This window comes from Setaria italica, chromosome IX, assembly GCF_000263155.2.
Source record: "Setaria italica strain Yugu1 chromosome IX, Setaria_italica_v2.0, whole genome shotgun sequence".
NCBI lineage: Eukaryota > Viridiplantae > Streptophyta > Magnoliopsida > Poales > Poaceae > Setaria > Setaria italica.
Genome location: NC_028458.1, coordinates 2,113,440 through 2,140,366, shown reverse-complemented (window position 1 = coordinate 2,140,366; position 26,927 = coordinate 2,113,440). Strand labels below are relative to the sequence as shown.

The 26,927-nt window shown below is 44.1% G+C and overlaps 4 protein-coding genes across 6 annotated transcripts; 1 reads left to right on the top strand and 3 right to left on the bottom strand.

The window, feature by feature from the left end:
• The first annotated feature begins 2,092 nt into the window (after nt 1-2,092).
• Nucleotides 2,093-6,479, top strand: LOC101780381 (KH domain-containing protein SPIN1). Its single transcript, XM_004981235.4, has 7 exons — nt 2,093-2,398; nt 2,545-2,633; nt 4,230-4,378; nt 4,658-4,774; nt 4,876-4,992; nt 5,304-5,447; nt 5,898-6,479. The coding sequence occupies exons 1-7, from the start codon at nt 2,319-2,321 to the stop codon at nt 6,039-6,041; spliced, it is 840 nt and encodes a 279-aa protein (XP_004981292.1). The 5' UTR covers nt 2,093-2,318; the 3' UTR covers nt 6,042-6,479.
• Nucleotides 6,480-8,171: 1,692 nt separating this feature from the next.
• LOC101779978 (ethylene-responsive transcription factor CRF1) lies at nt 8,172-9,412 on the bottom strand. Its single transcript, XM_004981234.4, has one exon. It carries the CDS (start codon nt 9,148-9,150, stop codon nt 8,416-8,418), a length of 735 nt encoding a protein of 244 aa, XP_004981291.1. The 5' UTR covers nt 9,151-9,412; the 3' UTR covers nt 8,172-8,415.
• Nucleotides 9,413-12,698: 3,286 nt separating this feature from the next.
• LOC101779316 (transcription elongation factor TFIIS) lies at nt 12,699-19,379 on the bottom strand. The gene is made up of 7 exons (XM_014804540.2): nt 18,983-19,379; nt 18,498-18,753; nt 18,033-18,114; nt 17,445-17,502; nt 16,900-16,982; nt 15,100-15,294; nt 12,699-13,942 (listed from the first exon to the last, which is right to left on the bottom strand). Exons 1-7 carry the CDS (start codon nt 19,362-19,364, stop codon nt 12,992-12,994), a joined length of 2,007 nt encoding a protein of 668 aa, XP_014660026.1. The 5' UTR covers nt 19,365-19,379; the 3' UTR covers nt 12,699-12,991.
• A 444-nt stretch (nt 19,380-19,823) lies between these two features.
• LOC101777977 (serine/threonine-protein kinase HT1) lies at nt 19,824-23,791 on the bottom strand. 3 transcript variants are annotated; one of them, XM_004981229.3, is made up of 7 exons: nt 23,638-23,791; nt 22,856-23,359; nt 22,132-22,264; nt 21,851-22,046; nt 21,240-21,364; nt 20,863-21,021; nt 19,824-20,298 (listed from the first exon to the last, which is right to left on the bottom strand). In XM_004981229.3, the coding sequence occupies exons 2-7, from the start codon at nt 23,206-23,208 to the stop codon at nt 19,990-19,992; spliced, it is 1,275 nt and encodes a 424-aa protein (XP_004981286.1). In that variant the 5' UTR covers nt 23,209-23,359; nt 23,638-23,791; the 3' UTR covers nt 19,824-19,989. The 3 variants fall into 3 exon arrangements, with proteins under 3 accessions (XP_004981286.1, XP_004981287.1, XP_022678902.1); XM_004981230.4 differs by having other exon boundaries at nt 23,605-23,770; XM_022823167.1 differs by having other exon boundaries at nt 20,252-20,363; nt 22,856-23,775.
• Between the last annotated feature and the right edge of the window lie 3,136 nt (nt 23,792-26,927).

Here is a 26,927-nt window from a genome sequence, read left to right as displayed (position 1 = left end):
ATTTTGATGTTTCCAAGATAGCCACATAAGCAACATGAAAATGAAATTGTATTTGAAACTACCTCTACAATGCAAAATTTCATGGTGTAGTTTCATATGCACCACATGCAAGACACAAATTGTGTTGGTAACTGTGCATACTTGGTTTCATCTAGATGAAATCCCTCTTACCTCTCTCCTCATCAACTCACTGCCACATCATCAAAAATGCTGACATGGCACCCTAATCCTAATTAATGTGCATGAAACCTCTATGACACCTGCACTGGGATTAGTCTTAGAGAGAAGTCTTGGCTACGATAATTTTGGGAGATTATTAGACTTTGTTGAGCCAGTTATTGTGGGTGATTGGTGAAACAATTAAGAAATGCACCTTTGGGATTCTCTTAGAACAGACTGGCTGGTTTGCAGATAAAATCTCCTGATTAATAAATTATTTAACATTCTACATGCGCCTCATGGTATTGTTAAAAGGCGTAGCTTATTGGAGGCAAGCTTCGACACAAAGGTTGTCGGGACATTTTCTTTGAGCTCAAAACATGGAAATAATTTATTCATATGGTTCTTTTTGTGAAGCACAGATTCTATAATAGTAGACTCATAAGCGAGTTATTATTGGTTTTGTATGAAATCTATACTAAAAGAATTCAAGCAAATGGGCACTATTTTCTACTTAGCTGTCTAATAAAATTTATTTAGTTTTCCGCGCAATACAGGGGGTGCAAAGAAATTTATCGCTATCAGTGGCCTGGAAAAGTTTGCATTGTATCCACCACCACCACACAATGGCTCACTCTAAGCTCTACAAGCTACTCCACCCCACTGTTGATAGGATCCTGCCGCTGTGTACCGATAGTGACAACCATGCTCACCAGCAACCGACACATTTTGCCGAGGAAAAGGGCGATACCCGGCCATTTCTGTGGGCCTCTACGTACACGACCGGTTAAAATAGCAACCTCTGAAAGTTTCCCTGTGGCTCGCTCGCTTGCTGGAGCAAATGCCAGTCAAGAATCCAGATGCAGTCTTAGTCACGAGGGTCCATGACACTGAATGCTTGATAGCCAAAATTGAGTTTGCAGAAAACACCCATGTACTGGGTCTTGGTGGAAGCTCAAGCCAGGGAAAGGGGATTTTGGAGTTTGCTCTAATGACAAAATGGACAGCTTAGGAAGAGTAGCATCACTGCATCAGGCTTGGCTTGTCCAAGATTTCCCAGCTATTATATCACACTTAAGATGCTAAAAAATGGGTGTTGAGAAAACGGAAGAGTGGGCTTATGTGGTTTTATTGGGCAATACTAGCATGGATGAAATTCGGGCACGCTATAAAATGAGAGAAAATATACATTAACTGTTTTGTAATAGTAAATCTCTATAAAATCATTGAAAACTTTGAAATTCTTGTTGCATGGTTGCATACAGAAACGAATGTTGTTATGACTTTAAGACAGCCACAATGTATATGCATATTTTCGTGACGCTACAAACACGAAGGAACACACAGAAGAGATGTCGTTTTTCTTGTAGTACGACAAAAGTCTATACGCCATGATGACTAATTTACAGATAGATATAATTATACGCCACGCAAACTTATATAGCGACATTTTTTTTCATCATTCATGTCGTCATAGTAGATAGAAAACATATCTAACAAAAGAAAAATACTTCATGCGCGCTTGTATTGCTGTATACACCAACAATATATATAAAGACTAGAGAAGAGTTATAGCATACTCGTCACGAGAAAAGTCGCATGAAAACTTGAACTTATATGTTGATTGCAAGTTTCAGCATAACATGCTGCATGTTCTTAAGATCATTTTAGAGAGCTATAGATATATTACGCGGCAATAATTCCACCACATGTACATCTCAATGAAAAGAAACAATTCATCGCTAATCGGATAACCACGGTATAGCAACCTGTAGACATAGACTTGTTGACGTGACTCAAGAAAACAAGAAGGGGTATTTTTATCATGTTTTTCCTTAGCTGTTGTTTTTGTTTTGATAAAAAGAAAATCAATCGTGTCGTGTTGCAAGCAAGAGAGAGAAAGAAGGGTTTCCAGAGCGGCACCGGCTGCCTGCCAACCCCTCTCCCTCTCTCTCTCCTCCCCCTACGCTGGCTGCTGCCGCTGCAGGCTGCACCCTAAAGCAGCGAGCCTTTTTACCTCTCTTCCTACCACCCCACACCGCAAACACCATCTCCTCGCCTCGCCTCGCCTCGCCTCGCCTCCACTTCTTGGCTGCGTATCCCTCTCAATCACCTGGCCGCCTCCTCGATTGCAACCCTCACTCTCCAGAGCCGCCGCCATGTCGGGGCTCTACAGCCAGGGGTTCTCCCCTGCGCGAAACCTCTCCCCTCAGATTAGAAGCAATCCAGATGTTGATAGGTAGAGCGGCGCATGGATTTCTTCTGTGTTTTATTCGACAATTATTGATTCCGAGATTGCTTCTTTGCCCCTCTTTTCTTGTTCAGTTCAATTGATGGTATTGTCATGGCCTTAACAATCATCATCGGTTCCTTTGGTTTCTTCAGTCAGTATTTAGCCGAGTTGCTTGCCGAACACCAGAAGCTGGGACCTTTCATGCAGGTGTTGCCCATATGCAACAAGCTATTGAGCCAAGGTGAGATCCTTTGATCTGCGCTTAAAGCGCTTTGTTGTTTCTTGTAGTTTGATGAGAGTATCTTAATTTGGTTATGACTTATGAGTGAGTTGGGGACGGATGCCCCCAATGCTTGTATGAGTGTTCAGTTTGGATAGCATTGGCTGCTACTTCTGTCTGTACGGTCTCTGGTTCTTATGATTCCTTATGTTTCGATGCTTTAGATTTGTATTACGATGCTTAATCCATTGATTAGATTAGATGATCAGGCTTCTGGGATATAATGCCATCATTTGGTGTTCTTGATGATCGATCTGGCTGCTATAATCTATGGTGGTGATGGTTCAGATCAACTTCTTGGTCGAACCATTTGTGACTTTGACCCATCACTATTTGGTAGGCTTCAAAGGAATGGATATGTTATATTGCTATGAACTTGATTGGATTAGAGACTATAGTTGATCTTAACAGAAGTATAAAAAGCAATGACAAAGTTCCTGCATTGTACAAGTGGTAGATGTTAAGTGGTGATAACATATATTTTTCAGTGCACATTACCAGCAAGATCGTGAAGGCATCACACAGCATATGCATGGCTGCTTTACTTATTAGAAACAAATTTTCTGGCCTATTTATGAACAGTTTTTGTGAATTTTATAAAGGAAACTGTGCTTCATATTATACAATCTTTTTCTATTGTTGATACTGGAAATGGTGGGTCCCTTGTTTTGCATTGAAAATTTACCTAATTTTTGTTCTTAATGGGTTAATCATTCTCTGTCAGCTGACTCTGGTATTTGTGTGCAATGCATATTATCAGACCATGACCTGTAGGGGATTCCCCTTATTTTAACTTTTTTTTCAAAAAATGACCTTATTTTAACATTGTAGATTGATCATCAACTGACCATTGATTGACTAGGTGTTATTTGGTTGGACCGTCCTGTAAAGGGAACTATTGTGATAACCAAGTGGTCACCTGTATATTGTAGGCATAATAACTGTTCTTATAGAGAGAAAGGCGCTTTCCCATAGGCGCTTATGACCTCCCCCTCTATGCCTTGCGGTGATGATTCCTCTGGCATTGTGAATAACCCGTCCTCCTCTCTTTGAAACAAGGGGCGCTTCCGGTTCAATTGTAGATTTGAGTATTGAGCGAAAGGTTACACCTACAGGATAGGTAACCGTTACAGACCCACAAGATCGGGTGGTTTTTTCCCTTATTCTAATGGAGAAAACGTTGGATTGACTTAGGGCCTAACATTGTTTCCGAATGGTGCTGAAACAGAAGTCTTAGTAGTCGGCAACATTGAATACCTTAGAATGCCCCCAGAAAGGGTATAAATAGGGCTATAAGTAGGCCGTTTGCTATTGCAATAAGGGCTGCTCGCCTTTCCTTTTGACTGCTTGGCTTCCTATCGCTCCTATGTAGTGGTCGGCCTTAAAAGGAGTGATTTATATCAATGTGCACATGCTTTGGTATTTTCTGATCATTCTTGTGTCGATTCTCACGGAGTGGGAGTATCATCTTCTGACATTTAGTCTAGTTCTAATCAACAACTTATCTATCTCTTATTATATAAAATTAAGTGATCTCCTGACCTTTTTTCTACCCAGAGATTATGCGGGTCTCGAGCATTGTCCACAACCATGGATTTGGCGATTTCGACAGGCATCGGTTTAGAAGTCCTAGTCCAATGTCTTCTCCAAATCCCAGATCTAATGTCCCTGGCAATGGATTCAGTCCTTGGAGCGGATTACAAGAGGTAACACTTAAAAATGTATTTGCAATCAAGTGCGTAACTCTTCTGTATTTCATACACAAATGGATGTGCTTTTCCTCTGATAGTCCTGTTTTTTTTTTATCATGGATAGAGATGAACCTCGCATCTGCTTGAACTGTCAATGATATTTCAGACCATAGTGCATTAACATGAAAAATACATGAAAGATGTAAAGGCATTCATGTTACGCATGCTTTAAGATTTTTTTTGTCACAAATACTAATAAAGTATATGTCTTTCCCTTTATGAACAAAACAATAGAGATTAGGTTTTCCGCAAGGAACTAGTATGGACTGGCAAGGAGCACCGCCGAGTCCTAGCTCACATGTTGTAAAGAAGATTCTTCGTCTGGAGGTCCCAGTTGATTCTTACCCGAATGTATGCCCTCCTCCAACTTGTGCAGTTTCTCTTGAAGTTCACACAAAAGAATCATGGAGCTTTTGAGCTTTTTGTTGATACTATTTTCACTCCTGTCCCAGTTCAATTTTGTGGGGCGCATTTTAGGACCTAGAGGCAATTCTCTAAAGCGGGTAGAAGCATCCACTGGATGTCGTGTTTTCATTAGAGGAAAGGGTTCCATCAAAGATCCAGGGAAGGTAAGAGAAGTTTTCAATTCTTATTTACATCCATCAAATTAAAGTACTGTTTCTCATTGAGCTCTCTGGCAGATATGTATATGTTGTTCAGAAGCCTTGAAACACACCTGATTACTTTTACACCAATGTGCATTGTACTTCTAGCCTGCCTTGCCCTTAATTTCTTTTCCACACTACCATAGATCAATGTTCCTCTGTCTATTTGACCCTGCTGAACAGAAAATGTTTAATTGCTCTGTTTTTGGCTGTTACTTTCCTGGTTCTGCTTCATTGCAACAAGCTTTATCTATATGGTTTCATGATTTTTAAAGGAGGACAAGCTACGAGGAAAACCAGGCTATGAGCACCTGAGTGACCCGCTGCATATCTTGATAGAGGCTGAGTTCCCTGCCAATATCATCGATGCAAGGTTGAGACATGCACAGGAGATTATAGAAGAGTTGCTGAAACCAGTGGTGAGTGATCTGTAATACATCGTATATCTATATCTGCTAGATTATTGTATGACGCCCATTCCTGCTGCCCCTGGTTGATATCTGAGGAAAACCAAGAAAATAGTTACTTAAACATGTCACGGATAGTTTAACATGAAAGAGCTTTTTAATAATAATAATAATAATAATAATATAAAGATCCTTAGAGTTGCCATGTCATCCATGTCCAGATGAGGCAAAAAAACTTGCCTTTGGCTTACCTACTGCTCACCTACTTGTCACATAACTCTTTTCTTGAATTTTGGCCTACCATTTATTCATCTCATATTTTAACATGTTCTGTTCTGAACCTTATGTACGCTTTTACATATGTATAAATTATAATTGCCTCGGTTATTTGAAAGTTCCATATATTTACAAATGAGGTTCACGTATGCTTAGCTTACAAAGTTATATTGGTACCTGCTGCAGGATGAGTCCCAAGATTTCTACAAAAGGCAACAGCTCAGGGAGCTGGCAATGCTAAACTCAACCCTGAGAGAGGACAGCCCTCATCCTGGGAGCGTCTCTCCATTCAGCAACGGTGGTATGAAACGTGCAAAAACGGGTCAGTAGAGAAGCAGCTATACCGTCCTACCTGGCACTGTCCAGGAGTGTTATGCCGTTGTCATGGGAACGCAATGCCTTCAGGCAATATTTGCCATGGGCATGCCGCATGCGTGAAGGAAGCAATGTGCCTTCACTAGCCGAGTCTGGTATCAGTTAGTTTTCGCCTTCAGACAGGGGAAACTGTTGGGATGGTGAGAGTAGTCGCGGATCCTTGGTTGGATCTGGCTTGGTTGTTGTATGGTCTAGAACATTCGTTTTATTTGTTATTGACGGTTAACCCTAGTATGTGGTGGTATGGTGGTGAACTGCAAACTGCATGATAAACTAGAGGCCTGAGTATGTGAGCTTTAGGTGGTTTGTTAACCTTGTATTATAACCTTTTAACATTATGGAGTTGCAAAAAATAAAAAAATAATAAAGATCGTCAGCTTGTACCTTCTGATATCTTGGTTTGGTCACAGGGACCTTGAACTTACAATGCCATAATCCAACCAGGATTTACAATGCCTAGCAGTCTTCAGTTCGCTCTATGGTCCACAACTCCACATTGTTGGAACAGCTACAAACGTTCTGAGCCCCATTCACTCAGACATGTTTGGCTCCAGTCGATTATATTTGTGTAACATGGCCTGCGAGATGTTGTTGGCTTCCTGGGGCACAGGAAGGCAGTATCGCTCTGAGCGCGATAGCGATGGCTGGTATGCAACGGCATGGTGTTGCACAGGGCATGGCCTCAAGAACTGTAGGCTCTGAAGACCTGGGTGATGGCAACAGTTTCTTCATTGCCTGTGTCAGGCCTGGCAGCCCATTATGCAAACTGTAGCGTGTTCAGCTGTCCAGAAACATGTCCCCGGAGGTTTTGTTCGGTGCATGAATCAATCAGGTAAAAGCGAAATTGAGAGAATCGCACTCCCATGGGTGGAGTTCTGCAAAGACTCACCATTCCATTGACATGTTTCAATCAGAATTCAGATACAAGGCGCAAGGGCATCCTATAAATCAAACTGAGAAATGCAGAAAAAAAAGATTGTAGCAAGGCAACTCATGAGCAGAACCAAATGATACATATAGCGATTGCAGTAGTAATGTCTTAACTCTGAACAAGAGCTGTATGATACAAGGCACATGCGGAGCAATGTAAGCTACATGTGCTTTCAAGATCAACTGGACATCACTTCCAAGGGTCCAACAGCTGAAGTGCCTAACTATAAACAATATCAGAGCATAGTACTGTGTCTTCATCTTTGAAGCAAAAAATATGCGCAAGACCAAAAACCTCAAGAGATGCTTACAGTAGCCACCACGTTTGCAAAACCACACCCTGTACAGGTCAAAACGTAAGGGGGGCCACTAACTCAAATTAAAAGAAAATGATGATACAGATGTGCACGTGCATATGTTAAAGAAAAGTTCAGCAACCATGCTTTTATCTCAATGACCAGATAACAAATATTGAATTCAACCCTGCAGCCAACATAAAGAAAGACAACAAATTGTTCCAAATCTGTCGGTCAAAGAAAACATTTCCTTCACCGAGTCACCAAGAATAGCAGTACATGAAGGGATACAACCTGAAACTCACATGACCAAGTAAAGCAATTCAACAGCTTCAGATTGAAGGGCAGATGCTGATTGTGCCAATTGACCACATCTTCTGCTGTAGTTTAAATCATGATAAGAAGGATGCAATTTTATTTTAAAATAATTTTTCACAGCACATAAAGTGAACACACACCGAACAAAGGGTACAGACAGATTATCCACTCAACCATCAACGCACATCTGTAAAGCAGGCACCTGCTAAGCATAAAGAGACAAGAGTAGCAGAACATTATCAACATCAAGAGAAACATAATAATTCAATTCGGACATGACAGCAAGATACAAATTCTAGGAAGTCATTGAATAATAGGAATATTCCTGTCATAGTTACCACATATGCCCACATACGACAGCACATTTAATTACACTATAACGGTGTAACCGAAAAAAAGCCTGCGAACTTGACATGCACATAATAGACGAACAATTAACTGAAATAATCCGTGAATAGATCAACAGGTCGCACTCCAGAAAGGCCATCCCAATAACCAACTATTAGCAATTAAATACAAGATATTGGTGCACACATCAAGAGATTGCATAAGTTCAATTCCACATTCAAGCACGCACATTGCATCACACGGATAACATATTACCAAATGTAACAGAACACCATATATACATAAGATCATCACCCAATCATATCACAACCAGAGTCATAGATTTTCGCATCAACAGTTTAACACTAACCAAAATTATACAATACCAAGTTCTAATGATGCTATGGAGATAGACAATCAAGGTTCTAGCGATAGTAATTATAAGGGTACTTGGGCCCTCAGGCTCCGCCAACCTCCTCCACGCAGACAGAGGCAGCATGAATGGCACGCAGGCGAGTGCCACTGCCACAGCCCGGACGCTTCTTGCGCTTCCCAGGGATCATCTCCCACATCGGCCTTGGTGCAAAGGCCTTGACCTCCGAACTACCTTCCTCCCCCTGGCCGTCACAGCTCCCACCCTCCTCCTTCACCTTCACCTGCAGAGGGACGGTCGATTTCACAGGTACTGGTGGCAAGGTGATCACCTTTCCTGGCCCAGGAGTCAGCGAGATGATAGGCTTGGCTGGCTCTAGTGGCAGCAAGTAGCGAGCGGGGGGAAAGTTGGTATGGGCGCTGGCACCGCGGAAGCGAATGTTTGCAACGTCGTAGGCAGCGGCGGCCTCCTCCGCGCTGTTGAAGGTGCCCAGCCAGATACGGCGGCTGCCGTGCGGGTCGCGGATCTCCGCCGCCCAGCGCCCCCACGCCCTCCGGCGGACGCCACGGAAGCGTACGGGCGGATTAGCCCCGGCCGCTTCCATCACGCGGCGCCTCGCGCCCACGCTGCTGCTGCCAACCCTCGCCCTCCGCGGAGGCGGCGGCGCCTCATCCTCGCTGGAGGACGAATCGGTAGCGTCAGCATCGTGCACGAGGATCCGCACCACGCGCGCGCGCGGCGGCGGCGGCGGCTCGGACGCCGTCATCGCCACCTCCGCCGCCGCCGCGGCCAGCTGTTGCAGGCTAGGGTTTGGACCCATGCCTTGGGAATCGACTCAATCCATGGGGATATGCGATAGGGTTGGCGGCGCTTAGCCTCCGCGCCCCTCCATGGGAGCGTGGGGATGAAGGCGAGGGTGAGGGTTTTAGGGTTAGGGTGTCACGAGCTGGTGCGGCGGCGAGAGGAGCTTTGTGGGGTTGCGGTGGAAGCGGGGGGACGAAGAGGAATCGCGTTGAGGGGGTGGGGTAAAAGCAGAGCGGACTGAGGTGGCGGTTGGATAGTAGAAACAGAAATGGCTTTTGGGTTACGCTGCAGCGGGAAAGGGACAGAGTTGTGTGATATATTTATTTATCCCATGTTTGTTTTAAATTTGGATTTGGTTTTGTTTGTGCAACTCACATGGGAATAGAAAAATGATACTCCTTCCATCCATCTGCTCACCCAGAGTCTGAGAGCTACAAGCCCGCTAGTCTGGTACCATGCAAGGCGAGCGATGGCTCCAGCAGCCTGCGTGTGCGAGGCGGCTCCGGTGGCCTGCGCGCGAGGGGAGCGACAGCTCCGGCCACAGCATGATTGATGGGCAGAAAGTGTATGGCAAGCGAGGAACCAAATTGAACCTACTCTGGAAATCGAGTTACTTAGCATCAAAATCGAGCTGCTTTGGAGGAGTTTTAGTGTTTCGGTTTCGTTTCGTCTCCACTTTATTTTGTATTTGCTTTAATTCATTTGCTAATTGGTCACACATCACTCACATAAGATGAGGGACCGGCGGCATGGTTGACCTTGAGCGAGGAGGCAGAGTAGAGCCATCAGCCAAAGCTACAGCCATTTATTTTGCACGGAGAAAGAAGAACCAGGGAACATGAATAAAAGGGGAAGAAGAAGCAAGCTAACCAATATCACACCCGCAAGACGGCGCTGTACGAGGTGAGCGGCGGCTTGGAGCAACCATGCGACGGCGCCACTCGAAGCAACCATCTCGGTCGTCCCCAATCTAGCTCACGCAAATTGCCCTTGTCTGCCCTACCCAGCAAGGTCGACGACGCCGGCCGCGTCGACCATGTTCACCCGTGCGAGTTAATTTCATCCCGGTCATAACCCACCCCATAGATGGGATAGGAATGGTGGGAAATGAGACTATTATTTCCCATTTCTTTTCCCACCACATTTCCCTATCTTGAAACTCAAACAATGGAAATGATTTCCACCACCATCCATTTCCCTTTCTTCGAGCGTTGCCGCATCTGATAGGAATCTCTGGTTTCAGGTGATCAAGGGTCAGGATATTCTCGGATTTTGGTAATACGGTTAACAGATGGCTTACGATCTGTTTTGTGTTAGAATAAGACCTCTACGCAAGAAATGTAGCTAGATGTGCATGGTGTTAAGTTGAATAGTTGATAATCATATGTGATCGAGGTACGTGTATGGTTGCATGGCATAACTTTTGGCGGGTTTGAAGCCTATTTATTTGTGAGCGTGGAATGATCTAACTCAATCAGATAGAGTTGTGATAGCTAAATATAGTTATGGAGACACATCCTACTTTCGAAATAAGATTTTGCACCGTCGAAGTTATATCGCGAAACCCATGTGAAGCCTGTGAAATGTAAAAATATATGAGTCTATCTGTTACTATGGTTATGTTATTATTTCTCGAGTGTTAAAAGGTAGAAGTAATGAAATAAGTTACGGTAGTAAAAGGATATCATGAGCATGTAATTAGTTAATGAGCATGTGTTTTCTGATTTTCTATAACAATACCTATGCAGAGGGGCGGAGCTTAGTTGAGACCAAAGGGGGCCATGGCCACCCCTGGCTTAACCTAATCTCCATTGAATGAAACAATAATTTTGCTACTGTTCACAGGAATTTAGTGCTTAATTCCACAGGTTGGCCCCTCCTGATTTGTTTGTCAAGCTCCGCCTCTGCCTATGCAAGCAATTCCTCAGTCATACTCTCCCATTTCTATTTGCGCTTGTCCTTTTTTCCCTTCCATTGTTTAAGCATACGAAAACATCAATGAGCCTTGTTGATTCCTTTTGTGGTGGCATCCATTGAGTCATGCCGATTTTATTTTCTTGTTTGACCTAGCAGATATTAAATCCTCCACAAATTAGAGTAATAATTTTTCATATTGCAGACACAACTTAATTCCTTTGTTTGAGTTAAAATATGCGTGAGTATGAGCGACTGCATTTGATGAACATGGTTACCTGTAAGAGCACATTTATATCTGTTTGGATACATCTAAAACTGTGGGAACTGGAATGTTAAGAATTAAGTGGTATTTGGATCTCTGAATTGTGTGTGTATTTTGGCTTTTGCTATTTTTTTTATGTCAATAGCCTATAATGCTCTTAGTGGGGATGGGGGTAGGTAAATGGCAATAGTTGATAACTTCAATAAACACCAATGTTTACTTGGTCTTTTTGCATGCATGGGTTGTCAAAAAATAAGAAAAGCCCTTATTACAGATTGTGGGGTAGGTGAATGATAATGGTGGGTAATTTCCAGTAAAGTCTAATGTGTAGGTTAGCATGCACGAGTTGTTAGAAGATAATGATAATGGTGGGTAATTTTCAATAAACTCCAATGCGTAGGTTGGTCTTTTTGCATGCTCAAGATATTAAAAAGCTAAGAAGAGCAACACAACATATGGGGTAGGTGAATGGCAATGGTGGTGGGTAACTTTCAGTAAACTCCAATGAGTATGTGAATGGCAATGGTCTTTTTATATGCACAGGATGTTAAAAAAGTTAAGAAAAGCCTTTAATAAAGTATGTTGGTATGTGAATGGTAATGATGATAATTTTTGGTAAACTCCAATGTTTAGTTTTTTTTCATGCACGTGTTATTAAATTATTAAAAAGCTAAAGAGAGACTAAGGATGCGGGTAGGTGGGCGATAATGGTGGGTAAATTTCTATTAACTCTAGTGAATAGTTGGTTGTTTTGCATGCACAAGCTGTAAAAGGGTTAAGAAGACGGAATTTTTAAAATCTCAGTTGGTGGATTGTAAAAGCTGAGGTGCTTGGACAAGCTAGATATCGTAAGATTGAAATTTACAACCTGAAGTAGATCTAAGCAGGTCTAATTATCTACTAGAGCTCAATGTCGAATAGGAATAGCGGCTCAAAAGGTTTTAAATGAGCGGACCGGCCTATCCTCCAAGGGCACCAGAGTTCTTCACTAAGAATATACCCAGACACCCAGTAGGAGGGATCCCAACTTTCCGAGCATCCAACACAAGGGCACGCCACCATTCCACCGACTGTCCATGTCATCGAACAGGACAGCCTTCCACTGATTCTCGTGGCCTTCTAGAAACAGCAACAATAGACTGCAGCTCTTATCCTTTCCCAATTCATTACAATTTTCTTGTCCAAGCCAAGGCCCTTTCTGGATAACAAAGTGCACGAACATCATAGTTCAAAGAAGCTTCACAGTACATGGAAATGGAAACCAAAGATGGAAGAACAGCACTTTACCAGCATCGTCTGGTTTATTATGAATGCATTCGATCTCCGTCTGAACTTTCAAAGAACAGTGCTGCCAACATTACTATCCATGAGAACATAATAACCTGTAAAACAACCGCACGATCTCATTTACAATGAACCACATAGCCATCCAAAACTGATGGGTACAACAGGTGATGATAATTAAGTCAACAACATTTATGAGTTCAACTAGTACAATCTGAATAAATCAGGTTCGCAGAGAGCGAAAAGCAGGGAAGAGGAAAAAGGCTCCTAGTGGACGAAAAACTGAGTCCAACCTGTCCTGTCAAATTCAAATGACAGCCCTAGCTAGCAGAGCACGCATTTTAGCAGGCTGGTGCTCAGCACAACTACGCAAACATTTAAGCAGGATGGCCACTCAGCAGAACTTCCAGTGATTGTTGCAGTTCACACATGTCACAAATGTTGTCATCGGTTCATCAGCACTCCGAGTCTGGAGTTGATAGTAAGTCGTCTTCCGCTGGCCACACCTGCCACATTTGAACTGGTCAGTCGTTGCCTTCGGTGCTCCTCCACGCTCACAGTCAAACAGAGCCTTTTCCTTGATCTGCTTATTCTCTTGCTTCCTTGCATCACTGGCCATCTCTTCGGGGGATACGTCCGGAAGCCTCTCAGGCCTCACTTGACCAATGAGAACTCTTCTCCGGAAATCAGTGTTGTTATCTGCCCTCAGGTTGAACATTATTGACCGATATTTTGCCTTGTGAGCCCCAGTGGAACGTCCAAGCCTCTCAAATAATGCGGACTCCACTGTTACAGCAACTCTGAATGGGTCACATGCATCTACTTCATCCAAGATGTTCCTCACTTCCTCCCGGTCATCATTTCTAGTCTCTCCAGAAACCTTTGCGAAGGCTTCAGCAAGTAATTCCCGGATTTTGTCTCGGGTAGCGTCATTGCATTTGACAAGGGATGTAAGTTTTGGAGGTCCAGTGGGGACAGATGCTGGCTTCTTTGTATCAGGAGTTCTACCGACTTCTTTGGAAACCCTCTCAACCTTCACAGGATGAGCTTTGGAACCATTACTAGCGGTCTTCTCAACTTTGACACTGTCAGGCTTCTGACCCTTAACATCCCCATCTCTTTTCTCAACCTTCATGCTTGATGAAGAAGAATTCCTTTCAATCTTTATGGGCCTCGCCTTCTCAACCTTTCCTGAAGAATCACTTGATCTTTCATTCTCTGAGCTTCCATTTTTCTTTCCTGTCTCTTCAAGAACGACCTTTTTCCAGTACCCAAAAAGGTCTGTAGCAACTGCCTGAATGCCCGAGTGAGGGTGCTTGGTAAGGTGTCGAAGACGTTTGCCAACCTGACAAAATCACAACATAGTATAAAGGATAGAAAGTGAAGTAGCAAAAGAAAAAAAACAGGAACCACCATGTCTTAAAAAAAGTAATCAGGATAAAACAGAAAGCTTGTTCAACACGCAAGTATTAAGTTGATGTGCCAGCCTAATTTTACTTGAGAACTTGGTTTTAAAAAATGGGTCAGAAGTTCTGACTGTCAGAATATCCATAGACCTTATTAATTGGGAGGTTGTCAAAATTAAATGTTATGTAACTAGATATGCTTTGCACAAAAGATATTTAAACTTAGTAACTACCCTCTTGCCATTCATGTCTGACAAACTTCCCCGCCAAAACCAGATAACCAGAAAATAATCATTTTTACTCTCTTTTTTTCTGAAATCATTAAAGCTAGATTCCACAAATAAGTCATCACATGTTTCGGATGCTTTCCTGCCAAATCAGAATCCCACGATATAACCTGAAACAAACACAAGCCAATGTGCATTCTTCGAGCAAAACAGCAGATTAACTATGATATTTGATCAGATTAGACAAAATCTGAGCCTGGCACACCACTGGTTGCAGAATAGCAGTCAAGATATGTGAAGTGATTTGTATATTGACTGCAAATCTGAGCCTGGCACACCACTGGTTGCAGGATAACAGTCAGGATATGTGAAGCAGTTTCGGATATTGACTGAAAAGTAGTTCACCAGCCTCATCAATTCAGCTGGAAACAGCAACACACTGCTTATCTATCAGGTAGAAACTGCGTCGTTTCAGAAATCCCAGACACCTGCAGTTGCCTAAATGCCTACAAACATCCTAAAGCTGGAAGCCCTCCAAAAAACTCAAATTGAGCAGAAAAGGAGAAAGCATATCATCTTCCTATCCACCCCCAATAGAGACAGAAACCCACTAGATCTAATTCCTGGCAAAGGACCAGTTCTCGCGTCTCCCACGTCGCCTTAGAGAGAGGAAACCAAAAAAAATCCCTCCAAGCATCCCGTCAATTTGACGAACCAAACCGATGAATATCCACAAGAAACCCAAATTCATGCGAACGGCCCATATCGCTCACACTTATATTGCCGCCGCCGCACGCATCCAACCGAAACGACACAAGACGAGGGATTTCATCGCAAAAAGGAAGAATCGGATCGGGTTGGCCGCTCACCTGCGTGGAGACGAGGACGTCGGTGTTGACGCGGATGGCGCGCAGCCGCCGCAGCGCGTCGAGGCAGCGGTCGGCTTCCGGCGAGTCGTCAGCCCCGGCCGCCGCGTCGGCCGCCTTCTTGGCCGCCTCGAAAGTCTCCAGCAGCTCCCTCTCCATGGCGGCGGCGGCGCAGCCCGGCGAGGCGAGATCAAAACCCTAGCTCCGCGCCGCCGTCCCCCTCTCTCGCTATCCTCTGTGTGGCGTGGAGGCGGAGGCAGGCCGAGAGGGAAAAGAGGTTGGATTTGGGCGGAGGGGAGACCTTTATAGCGGGCGACCGGCTCACGGCGCGCGCGGCTTGTCAGAGTCCGCCGTTGATTCGGAGGCGGATCCTTCTGGAACGACACGGATCGGACGGTTGGCAGGGTGACACGTGTAAGTGCCTGGAACGGAGTAGTTGCTTCGACAGGACTTGTATGGTTTCCTTTGTTCTGCAGTCCTGCAGACATGACAGGTGATCTGTAAAAGGGTTGTTTGGTCCAGAAGGGTGAAGTGTTCAATACTTCAATCTCTTGTGATTTTTTACCTTCACACCTTTCAATTCATCAACATCTGACACCCCTTTTGAAGCAAGGTCATGTTTAGTTCACTCCAAAATCCCAACTTTGGCACTATACAAAAAGAAAATTCTCCATCACATCAAACTTGCGGTACATGCATGGAGTACTGAATGTAGACGAAATCAAAAACTAATTGCACAATTTTGTTGTACTTTGCGAGACGAATCCTTTAAGCCTAATTAGTTAATATTTGGACAATAATTCACAAATACAAACGAAATGCTACATTGTTGCTACAGTAATTTTAGCACCCAAAGTTGGGCAACTAAACAAGGCCAAGTCTCCTTCAGTATCTGATACTGTCACCTGAATGGTAGGGTACTGGAGTGGTAGCTCCCAACACAAAGTTTGCAACGCATGCTGCTCAGCTGCTATCACCAAAACAGATACCTGTGAGGCGCTTGCTAATCGATGACGTCACATGCTTTTGCAATGGTGTAAAGAAACATTCCTCACAAGATCTGTGTCTCCACCAGGAGACAAAAAGGGACAAAGAAAATCTAATCTGAATTCAGCATGCTGGAAGCTGGCACCATTACGGAAGCACAGCAGATGAAATTGGAAGTGTTTCAGGTGTTGGAAGGGTCTATCACTGCACAATGACCCGCATTGTACCTTATAACCAGCTTGCACTTTGGGCGTTGCTTGAGACCATAGCTGAAGCCCCATTTCCATCGGCAGCCTTTTCCAAGGAACGGTACTGCAACTTCACGCTCTCTGCATTGTCTAAAGTCTTCACTACATACCTGCCATGCATGTGCAAAAGATTATGGAAAAGAAACAATTTTCAGATGACACGAGCATTTTTCTTGATTCAGGTAAGGTCAGGAAGGAGTAAATGTTTCTAACCATCCATTTAAGCACTGCGCTGTCACAACTGCTTGACGGCCCACAAATCGTTCCGGGGTCCTCTTGTTTCCCTGGCAAAAATCCATTTCTGGCACTAGTTATTGAAACAATAAAAAAACAGAGAGAATGAAAGCCACTGCCGCTTAGTTGGCTTGTCGATAAAAATACCTTGATTATGACGCGGTCAAAGACAGAAAAAGGAAACTGCACACCTTTCCCTCTAGAAAGTTCAGTAGGATTTGGATCGTCATTGCCACATTTGTCCTCATATAGAGTAGAATGGATTTAAGAACATGCAACACACATAGCTGCCAAAATTTGAAGCATAATTAATATGCTGGAAAAGTGTGTATACCTGTTCAAGGCGCTCTCTTCTTCTTTTCAGTGTCTTTGCTGAATCTTCTTCGCGTTTAAATGCCTGAACTGCAAGGCGAAGAGCTGAAAACATACCCAAAAAAACCTCTGAGGTAATGGAAGCTACAAGATACCAGAACGTATGAACTGTCTCACGTGAATGTGTGAATGGATCACAACTCTTTGTCCAGTTACCTACACTACTCCTGAAAACTGATGTCATACAAGAAATGGCAGGGTAAAAGCTCTGCACAACAACTAACAGGGAAAGTTTACTGGAATGAATAGTACATGCATACTCTTGTTTGAGCTGCTAGAAGAAGGAAGCAGACACAAGGGCAGGTAGGTATCAGCATTACAAATTATTCAATCAATGGATACAAATCTTAAAGTTACACATGTGTAAAGAGCTTCTGGTGCCATGGCTAAAGAGCTGAAACATTTGTATGCAAACCGCCAAGACATTTAACAGCAAACGAGCTCATTGGCACAATATAATGGATACATATATCACAGTGGTTGATACTGAGAAGTTCAAACTCATACCCAAGTTTGGTCGAATTGTGTCCTCGGTAATTGGCTGCCCACATTTACCACAAGCTTTCTGCACAATGGAATAAACCATTCCATAACACTTTCACCAAGCACTTGAAATTTCACAAAAGCACTACAATAAGCAGTGAGTTATCAGGTTTGCAGTTTCCAGGATTATTTGGTAATGCTTGTCATTGCAAATGGAAGGTTGCATTATTTATTATGCATGATGTCAACAGATGATTGACTACAAAACATTGCTATAACCCCTGCTATTTTTTTCCCTTCATAGATCTTTATACTCGATGAATGGGAAAGAAAGTGTTGGAACCTTTGTATCATATAAGTTCTTGGAATGGCACGCGCATTACTGGCTACGAGCCAAACCAGAGGCTATATAAATAATGGACAAGGGAAACCATTGCACCTCAAAGCAACAACCAGCTTATTGTGATTTGATTAATATAGCAAGCTTTGGGCCACAAAAATCTTGACTTACTAGCACAGGTAGGTACAACATAGAGAAAACAATTGTAATGATCTAGGTACAAGAGCCAAAAGCTACAAAATTTTCAGGTGGGTAAGGATTCTTTGACATACCATTCTGTAGATATGATGCATCCCACCACTTCCATACGAATGGCCACATGATAGAATCATGGCATCATCCATGAGAACACCTCTGCAGATAAAGATGTGGGAAGATAAAAGAAATGAGATTTTTGGAATTACAGTTCTATTAAGAAGTACCAATGTACCATTTCTGTGTCAGAAGCAAAGTTGATTTGGATCTGAGAAATTTCAGTGAAAACATGCCCGACAATCATTTAGCCAGAAGGAAAAACTAGCAAACCATGAACCTAGTCAAGTAAATACAGTGTGATGATAGGCTGCTAGCAGATGCTTGATATTAGCATTGCATTGTAGCAGTCTCAAATTTATATGATGTTGTTTTACCACACTACAAAAGTGAATCAAGAAGTTCAAATAGCCAGGTTATCTCTAATCTTCTAGTACAAAAGCTAAATTCTCAGGAGAACAACAAAGTCATTTTCAGGTACCCACGTCAACGGATCAGAGAGGTGTGCTCTCAGCAGGTCCCAATAGCTAGATGCAGGACCCCCCTCTCTTCTTCCGATAACTCCATATCCATTCTCCACCCTCATCTCCCTGGGGATAGTACCAGGTTCGTCCCCTCCAGACGAAGTAGACCCATATTGCTCGGTTCCACGGTTATACAAATGACTCTGCTGCTGCCACTGATGCCCCTCTTGGATATGCCTCACTCCATTCTCCCCATTCATCGCTGCCCGCCCAATACCTGGTGCACGATCAGCAAGCAGCAATGATCACCTTCATCCAGATACAGAAGCATCTCAATCCTAACTGGGAAATAGGGGTAATTTTACTATTCAGACTCCACCATGAACCTAGCTTAATCATGGATCCGCAGCGAGTTAGGTTTAGCCATTCCCCACCAACAAGCAGCGGAATTCACTCTACTTGTAAGATATGAAAGCCTGAATTCTCTGCTCAAACCCTTGATTCACCTGGGGCGGAGGAGGCGCGTCGCTGCTGCGGGCCGAGGGCGGCTCCGTCCTCCAGCTCGGCCTCATCCTCTTCGCCGCTGCCGTCGTCCATACTTTCCTCATCTTCTTCGACCTCTTCGTCGCCGTCGGAGGTGGGCGGCAGGTGATGGTGCTGCGGCATGAAAGGGACGGCGGCGCGGGAGGGGAAGTGGGCCGCGGCGGCGAAGGGAAAGGGCAACGGCAAGGGCGCCCCCCTCGAGGAGGAGGCCGCGCTGTTGGCCCCCGGAGGAGAAGCCATGGCGCGGCGGCTGGAGTCGGCGGTGGGGTTTGCTGGGCTCCGGCCTTCACGCTTCAGCTCTCCGCACTGCGCTGGGCGCAGGTCACAGCTGAGCTGATGACCCATTTGAACAAAGGAGTCTCATACTCTAAGACAATTTTCACGTTTTGCCGTAAAAATAGAATAAGAACTAACACATTTTTTATGTAAATTTTGTACATTCCTAACAGTCACCTGGTTCTAAAACGTAAACAAACCAATATACTTGTGCTGCGTCTCAAGAAAAAATTGACTTGTGCTAGGCATCTACTAACAGTATACATCTTTTAACATTATTTTTTCGATTAAAAAAATCAGCAGAAGTATGAAAATGTAGTGCGTGAATAATACTTTTGACGAAATAGTAAGTGCTTTTGCATATTCATGGTAAAGAAATGACTGGATGTGTTCTATGGATCTGTACCGTAGAACCATCCTGTCGGGGTTTATTTGGATATCATGATTTGCCATTAGTTATCATACCAGTGGCGCAGAATATGCAGTGAAGAGAAGATTGCCCGAAGAGCAAGCATGGACAAGTTACAGTAAAGCAGCTGCGAGCTATACATAGCTTGCAAAAGTTGCGCTTCAACTTTCCTTTGTATCATCAATACAACAGCTACTCTACAATGAACAAGATCCCTCTTTGTATTACGCATGACCTAGGCTAGCATCTTTACAGCACCAAAGGAAAACATCTCGGGGCGACGCATCACGCCTTCCCATTGCCTGCCTTCTTTGAGGCGAAGAGATGGCGGACGACCGAGAGCTTGCTTGTCGCGCGCGAAACGAGCGAGGAGCCAGAGGAGCTCCTACTGCTCAGTGAAGACCTTGTTTCTTCTGATTCCTCGTCTTCATTTGGTTCTGAAGGTGGTGGAGGAGGTATTGTCATGAGGAAAGTTTCAAGCATCCGGATGATCTGGCTGAAACTGGGTCGCATGCTAGGATCCTCGACCCAGCATGATTGTACTATGAACACAAGTTCCTGGGGTGTATCCTCAGGAAGTGTTGGCCGCTTTTGCTGTTCATATGAGCAAGAGACAGTATTATTCACACCAGTAGACTGCAATCAGAAACGAAAGTACACTGCAAGCACAACTGATAATAATGTCAAAAATGGTAATCTGGTAGGAGTTCATGTTCTAAGGATTACAAGATAAAGTGGAACCAATTGTTAAAGAAAGGTGTTAATGTTATGCAAAGCAGTTGGATAATCCTATGATACATGCTATGTGGACCAGTTGGATTATGTTATGGCATCTGGTTCGTCAATTTGATGCATATAATGGTCAAACAAACATCGCAGACACATCATGAAAACAAAAGGTTAATAATTTGCAATTGCAAAACTTCCTTCCATGACAATAATAAATTCAAAACATTGCTTCCTTGGAATCAAATCTTTGCCATTTCATCTTTAACATTTTAGCCTTCACACTTTAGGTAGCCAAGCAAGTCTTTCAGTGAGGAATAAAAAATACAAGCAGTTAAGTAACTACTAAGTAGTAAGAGGCTAGCAGCTTCACCCACAAAAGGAGGCATTACTAACTTGTGCAAGTATGGGCAGCAATAGTTTCATGCTTACCTGAAAAGCAGCAGCATATGCAGCTTGTAGATTTGACATGCCTTCGAATGGCATCCTATTGGTCAACAATTCCCACAAAACAATGCCAAAGCTGTACACATCCACTTTATTTGTGTAATGCTTTTTCTCACCACGTCGAAGTGTGACTGTGCTGTATAGCTGCAAAATCACATGAAAAGAAAGAACATGAGCAAGCCTTTATAATTGCACCGTTCAGTACAGGAGCATCTGATTCTTTATTGAATAAAAGGTACCGAAACCGTAACAGGATGATACAGCTAGCATATTACTGTAATGAGAGTAAAATGTTTGGTGGTTTTGGTTTCTGTATGTAATTTTGCTAGCTTTAAGATAATGCAGAAAATAGTGTTTACAACCTCTGGGGCCATCCATCGGTAAGTCCCAGTTTCAGCCGTCATCATTTCAGTCACAGTTTCTTCACGTGCAAGTCCAAAGTCAGTAAGTTTCAGCTTCTTACGGTTTGCTGTAAGCAATAAATTATCTGCACAAAAGAGCCATAAAATAAGCATAAAGAATTTAAAGCAACATAGAAAGCACCAACTACTGGAGCAACCAAGAAGGTCAAAGAAGCAAAGCAAAAGATCGAAGAGATTGCAACATTTTGAAGTAGAACCATGAGCAGGAAAGTAAAGCTGGTGCTGATGTAGACTTAAGAATATTCAAATGAATATCCCATATATCTTACAATAAATGTGGAAAATGACAAAACAGAAATAACACAAACACCTTACCAAAAGATTTGAGTGGCTAAAAATATGCATTTAAATCAAAGACCATAATATGGCATAAAAAATACATTCAAATGAACTTAAAGAGATCTTAAATTAAACTACACCCAACAGTAAAATATCAGCAAGCTATGCCATGCAGTTTTTGTTACCCAAACGGAAAAGGATAAAAAATTATTCTACAGGTCAAAGGATCAAAGTGTACAATGCCAAAAGTCAAATAGCTTAAGCATCCTTACCAGGTTTCAGGTCTCTATGTATAATGCCATTGGCATGTAAACAGTCCATTGCATGAGCTATGTCTAGTGCATAGCCAATTGCAGTGTGTGTGTCTAGTTGGCTAGGACGAATGCTGTTCAGGTAATTTTTCAGTGACATCCCAGGTAGTAGCTCGCTAACAATCACCATCAATGGTTCCTTGCAGGCTCCAATGAACTGCAGGATGCATAAGCTTTTGTGAGAAGGTAAAAAAAAATGATGTATCTATCCACACAAGCATGTCATTCAGACCAGTAAGTACCTTGACAAGATTCTCATGTTTCACTTTGCACATCATATTTACTTCTCGAATGAAACGGGCTTCAAGTGTTGCTTTTTCTTCAGGAGTACTGCCACGGTTAAGAACCTTTATCGCTACAATTTGATCACCATACCTATTCAAAGTGTACAAGGAAAAGTCGATTACTGATATGACTTAAATATACTAAATGGTAAATGAAAAGAAAATAACTGAATAAGTTTATGGCATCAACATGACGAATTAAATGGTATGAGTTTCCTCCAGTGATGAGAATGTCTTTAAATCTGTGATGATACCAACAACCATCTACGACAGAACAGTATTTCTAAGTATGAGAGGCCAATATATTAGAGATCATTGTAGGTTTACTGCCATCATGGCTAACATTTCCTCGAAGGTCATGAAGGATAGCACAGCTCATGGTAATGCTTTGATCAAGGGATCCTTGTGCCTACTAAAATCTCAACAAAACACTACTGGTATAACTGATGGGGGAACGTGATATACTTCCAGGATTTGGGCACTCTGAGAACCTAATTAATTTGAAGCTGCCATTATTTGCAAAGATCTAGTGCACAACACCCATTTAATTCAACAAGAATTAAAATGGCAACTAAAGCAGATACTTCAAACTCGGCCCAATTGGTAAAGTAACTATGACATCGAGCACAGACATAACAAAATTAGGCACGGGTATGCATGTCTCAAAAGCATTTTTACTTACTTTCCCTTGTAGACCTTCCCATGAGCTCCCTCCCCAATCTTGTCCCCAACGAACAGCATCTTGGGATCAACAAGCAGCTTCCTCTCGATCCAGGACGCCGGCGCCATGGCATCCGAGCTCCGAGCGGGCGCCGCCGCATCCGAACACCGTGCCGGCGCCACCGAATCATCAGCCGCGACCTTGCTGGGCCGCGGCCGCCTGAACTCGTCGCTGCCACTGCTGCCGCCGTCCCGGCACCCGTCGCTGCCGCAGCTCATCGTGTCTGGCCGCACGCGGCGCGCCGCAGCAGCAGCCGCCGCGGAGGAGGAAACGACGTTGTCGGGGTCAGCGAACTTGCAGGACAGCCGAGGCATTAACACAGGCACCCCGCGCGCGCGCCCGAGCAGCCGGAGCCCCAATCCGCTCGCCCCGCGCTCATAGAGTGCGCGCAGGTGATCAGGAATCGGAGCACGGGGTCCACGCCGATGAACGAAATTCCACCACCACTAGATTTTTTACAGCCGCCTGATGAACAAACGACGGCAATTTTTGAATCTTTTTCGCACAGAAACCACAATATTCTTTCAGAAAAAAGCAAAATTACAGCCCAAACTCACTCCGAAGCACTAATCGCCTCAGAGAGCCGCGATTCTTACCCAAAAACACTCGGAAAAAACAGAGAAATCACCAAAATAAACGAAAATACTGATTTTCCAAAACAAACTGAACGGAAAGCGGTGGTTTTGAACTCAAGAAATGCGAGAAATTACACCAAAATTCAGTAGCAGAGGCGGAACCCTAACCCTAGAGGGAAGGGGATGAGATTTGGTGCGGCTTCCCGGTGTGGGGTTGGGGGGGTGGTCGTCGTCAGTCGTCGTGCGGGGAAGGGAAGGGAAGGAAAAGTTGGGGGGAGAAGGTATCGGGGGAAGCAGAGCCTGCAGTGGGCAGCTTTTTATAGAAGCTCGCTCGGCTAAAGCAGAGGCAAAGGAGCAAGGCGAGTGGAAGCAGCCGGTAGGTGTATTGGCATGCCCCCCGTGTTCGTACCACAGATTGTGCCCATGCCCAAAATATCTCTCTCCCAAAGGCACCGTACTAGGTACCCAAGATCTGCCGCATTTGGTGCTCCATGTGGCGCATGGTTTCTTTCTCCACAGATTTGAAGTGGTTTTACCCTTGGCAAAGAAATGAAAGGTGGAGAATGGTACGAGAAGATACTGATATCGTAGAGACAGCATATGTCAGTTACCATATGTTAAGATACGCATAGTGGTTCACGATAGGATAACAGCAAAGTAGAACGAACACGTCCGTAGCGTGTAAAGATGAATTGAATGGTATATTGGATAGGATAATGATATCGTTGCGATAACATGTCGGTTATCATATGTTAAGATATGCATAGCCGATGCAGTGGATAGGAAAACGACAAAAAATAGCGGACACGTCAGTAGTGTTATGCAAGGTATATCAAAATGGTATATCGGATAAGACAATTGTATCATAGAGATAGCATGCCAATTATCATGTCTTAAGCCACGTATACTCATGCAGCCAAGCAGTGATAGAATAACGACGAAGTAGAGCGAATACGTCAGTGGTGTTGTGTAAAGGTGTATCGAGCGGTATGGTATGACATGCAAGATACTGATATTGGTGTTAAGGCACACATACCAACGCAAAAAAGTGATGGGATAACAACAAAGTAGAGCGAGAAGTAGAGCGAGCAACGTCAATGTGCCGTGTAAAGAGTATCAAATGGTATACCGATATCACCCATGTGTTAACACGTGCATAAATGATGCAAGGATAAGATAATGATGAAGCATAGCGAACACGTTGATATAAGTTGTATTGGATGTTATAGTATGGATGAACACGTCAAGGTTTATATGGGGTAAAATGCAAATACAACATGTTGTAGGTATTGTGAATAAAAAAGGTAAAGAAAAATGTGTCCAAATAGCAACATTGATATTTTAAAAGTTCTTTTTCATACATGACTCCAGCAATCGAATTTTCATTTGCCACTCGTGGAAGTTATTCAAACATACCATATTTTTGTTTGCTCCAAGTGTTGCCTCTAAAATTGTTAAATGGGTGTTTAAATATAATGACATACCGATCTAATATCCAACCAAGTTTACTTCTAGTTTAAGTGCGCTCTCGATGTAATCCTAAGTTAGGCTCAAATGCCTGAAAGAACCTACATTACCATTTTTTTATAAAATCCATTGAAATGATATATTGTATTATAGGAAAAGGGATATTGGGCATCAATAATATACATATATAAGCATGTAAGAGTTATTTTCCACTTCGAATTTCTTAAATTAGTCTATACGAAAAGGTTGCACACAACACTAGTTATCGATGAATCGATCATTAGGGTCATATTGATGAAATATGAATATCCACATTCAAAACTCAAAGAGAATGTTACAGCGCACACAACAAAAAAAAATCGGGCATGCTCAGCAAACCAAGACTCAAAAAAGGAATTAATTTTTAAATTTTAACAACGTACGGGTACTAAACACGCGTAGAAGAACAGCACAAAAATGTTCACTCGCAGGTTGAACCGCGACGAATTGGGGCAGTTACCCGGTGGACCATTAGCCAAATCCTCCTGGCTGGGGGAAGGAATTAAATACTGCTGCGCTTGTGTTATCCTCCAAGAAGGCTCAAGTCTCAGTGGGCGTATTTGACTGACCGGGGCCGAGCCGAGCGGAACGAGCGCAACGACGACGTGGGGGCCGCGACTGCTACGGCTCCTGCACATCACTCACTCCCGTCGTCGCGTGCCCTCCCCTTCCTTCCCTTCCTCCCTGGCGCGGCGGGGCCCACGGGCTTCCACGTGGTTTTGGGCCGTCTCCTCCCCGTCCCCATCCCTCTTTTCCCGCACCCGCACTAGCCCGCCAACGGAAAACGCCGTTCACGCGGAATCCTTTGCCTTCTTTAATCACCACCGTTCCCTCCTCTTTTTTTTTTTTTCCTTGCCTTGCCCCGTCGCTCCCGTCGCCTCGCAGGACCTCGTCGCCGGGATCCCCAAGTCTCTCCTCACCGCGGCCGGCGAGCTGCCCCGGCGCTCACGGCCCGTGCCCCGACCGCCCCGCGTTCCAAATCGATCGGCAGGTGCGGAACACATCCGCCGGTGGAATTCCGCGCGTCCCCACGCGCGCTCCTCCGGGGAATTCAACGGTGTACCGGCGCCGGCACACGTGATGGGAGCGCGGGCATAAAAATGGGGCCGTGCGCGACGAGATTTCGCGGCGCGCCACCGGAATCACGCGATCCTGTCGGTCGTTGGCCAGCGGCCCTCGGCTCGGCGGGAACGGAACGGAACGGAGAGCTGCTGCCTCGCGTCGCGTCGCACGGTCAACCCCCCCGCCCCGTCGGCGGGGGGTTGACCTGGACCTGCTCGTCGTGTCACCTGTCACGTCGTAGTCCACAGTCCCTCCGTTGTGTTAGCTTCCGTGTTGATTATTGGCGTGGTCGACGACTTCGCCAAATGCACACTGTGCCGTGCCACTGGGCACTGCCCAATTGTATTTTGGCCATTTTTTTCGACCAGATGGCTACGCGAGAGTTGCATGTGTACTATACTGTATATTCGATGCGATTTGACGACTGCGATGGCCGAGCTGAGTCCTGGAGATCCGCAACAGTGGATTTGTGCATATGGTCATATGGATGCACACACAGTGCGTGCATGTATCATGTAGCATGGCTTTTTAATGAGCCTAGCTAGGACTGAAAGATGTGGTTGAGAAAAGAAGAAACCAGTGACACGATGAAAAGTCTAATTGACGTGTCAATTACCTAACACACTTGAACGACGACCACCGAATCTAGAGCTGTACTAGCCTTGTAGTAGGCCCTAACCTAGCCACGTTGCTAACAAGCCTATAGTTACCTATAAATGGGCACCGATCTTGTTAAAGTGCAGGCACAGGTTTAGGTTTGGTGTAATCTGTCGGCCACCGCTTGCAAGTTTTATTACTCGCCACTTGTCATTTCGACGAACGGTGATCTAGTCATCCATCCGTAGCATACAACCTCGACTCCTCGAGATGCCATGGTTAGTTTCAAGTCG

What these genes read in the sequence shown, in the direction of transcription:
- LOC101780381 (XM_004981235.4), top strand. Translation starts at nt 2,319, where the DNA reads ATGTCGGGGCTCTACAGCCAGGGGTTCTCCCCTGCGCGAAACCTCTCC. An exon ending in CAACAAGCTATTGAGCCAAG is followed by an intron (nt 2,634 to 4,229) that starts GTGAGATCCTTT and finishes TTTTCTACCCAG; the next exon opens with AGATTATGCGGGTCTCGAGC. An exon ending in AAGAGTTGCTGAAACCAGTG is followed by an intron (nt 5,448 to 5,897) that starts GTGAGTGATCTG and finishes TACCTGCTGCAG; the next exon opens with GATGAGTCCCAAGATTTCTA.
- LOC101779978 (XM_004981234.4), bottom strand. Translation starts at nt 9,150, where the DNA reads ATGGGTCCAAACCCTAGCCTGCAACAGCTGGCCGCGGCGGCGGCGGAG.
- LOC101779316 (XM_014804540.2), bottom strand. Translation starts at nt 19,364, where the DNA reads ATGGGTCATCAGCTCAGCTGTGACCTGCGCCCAGCGCAGTGCGGAGAG. An exon ending in ACGCGCCTCCTCCGCCCCAG is followed by an intron (nt 18,754 to 18,982) that starts GTGAATCAAGGG and finishes ATCGTGCACCAG; the next exon opens with GTATTGGGCGGGCAGCGATG. An exon ending in CACAATTCGACCAAACTTGG is followed by an intron (nt 16,983 to 17,444) that starts GTATGAGTTTGA and finishes GTATGTTTTCAG; the next exon opens with CTCTTCGCCTTGCAGTTCAG.
- LOC101777977 (XM_004981229.3), bottom strand. Translation starts at nt 23,208, where the DNA reads ATGCCTCGGCTGTCCTGCAAGTTCGCTGACCCCGACAACGTCGTTTCC. An exon ending in ACATAGAGACCTGAAACCTG is followed by an intron (nt 21,365 to 21,850) that starts GTAAGGATGCTT and finishes TCTTTTGTGCAG; the next exon opens with ATAATTTATTGCTTACAGCA. An exon ending in ACCGATGGATGGCCCCAGAG is followed by an intron (nt 21,022 to 21,239) that starts GTTGTAAACACT and finishes GTGATTTTGCAG; the next exon opens with CTATACAGCACAGTCACACT.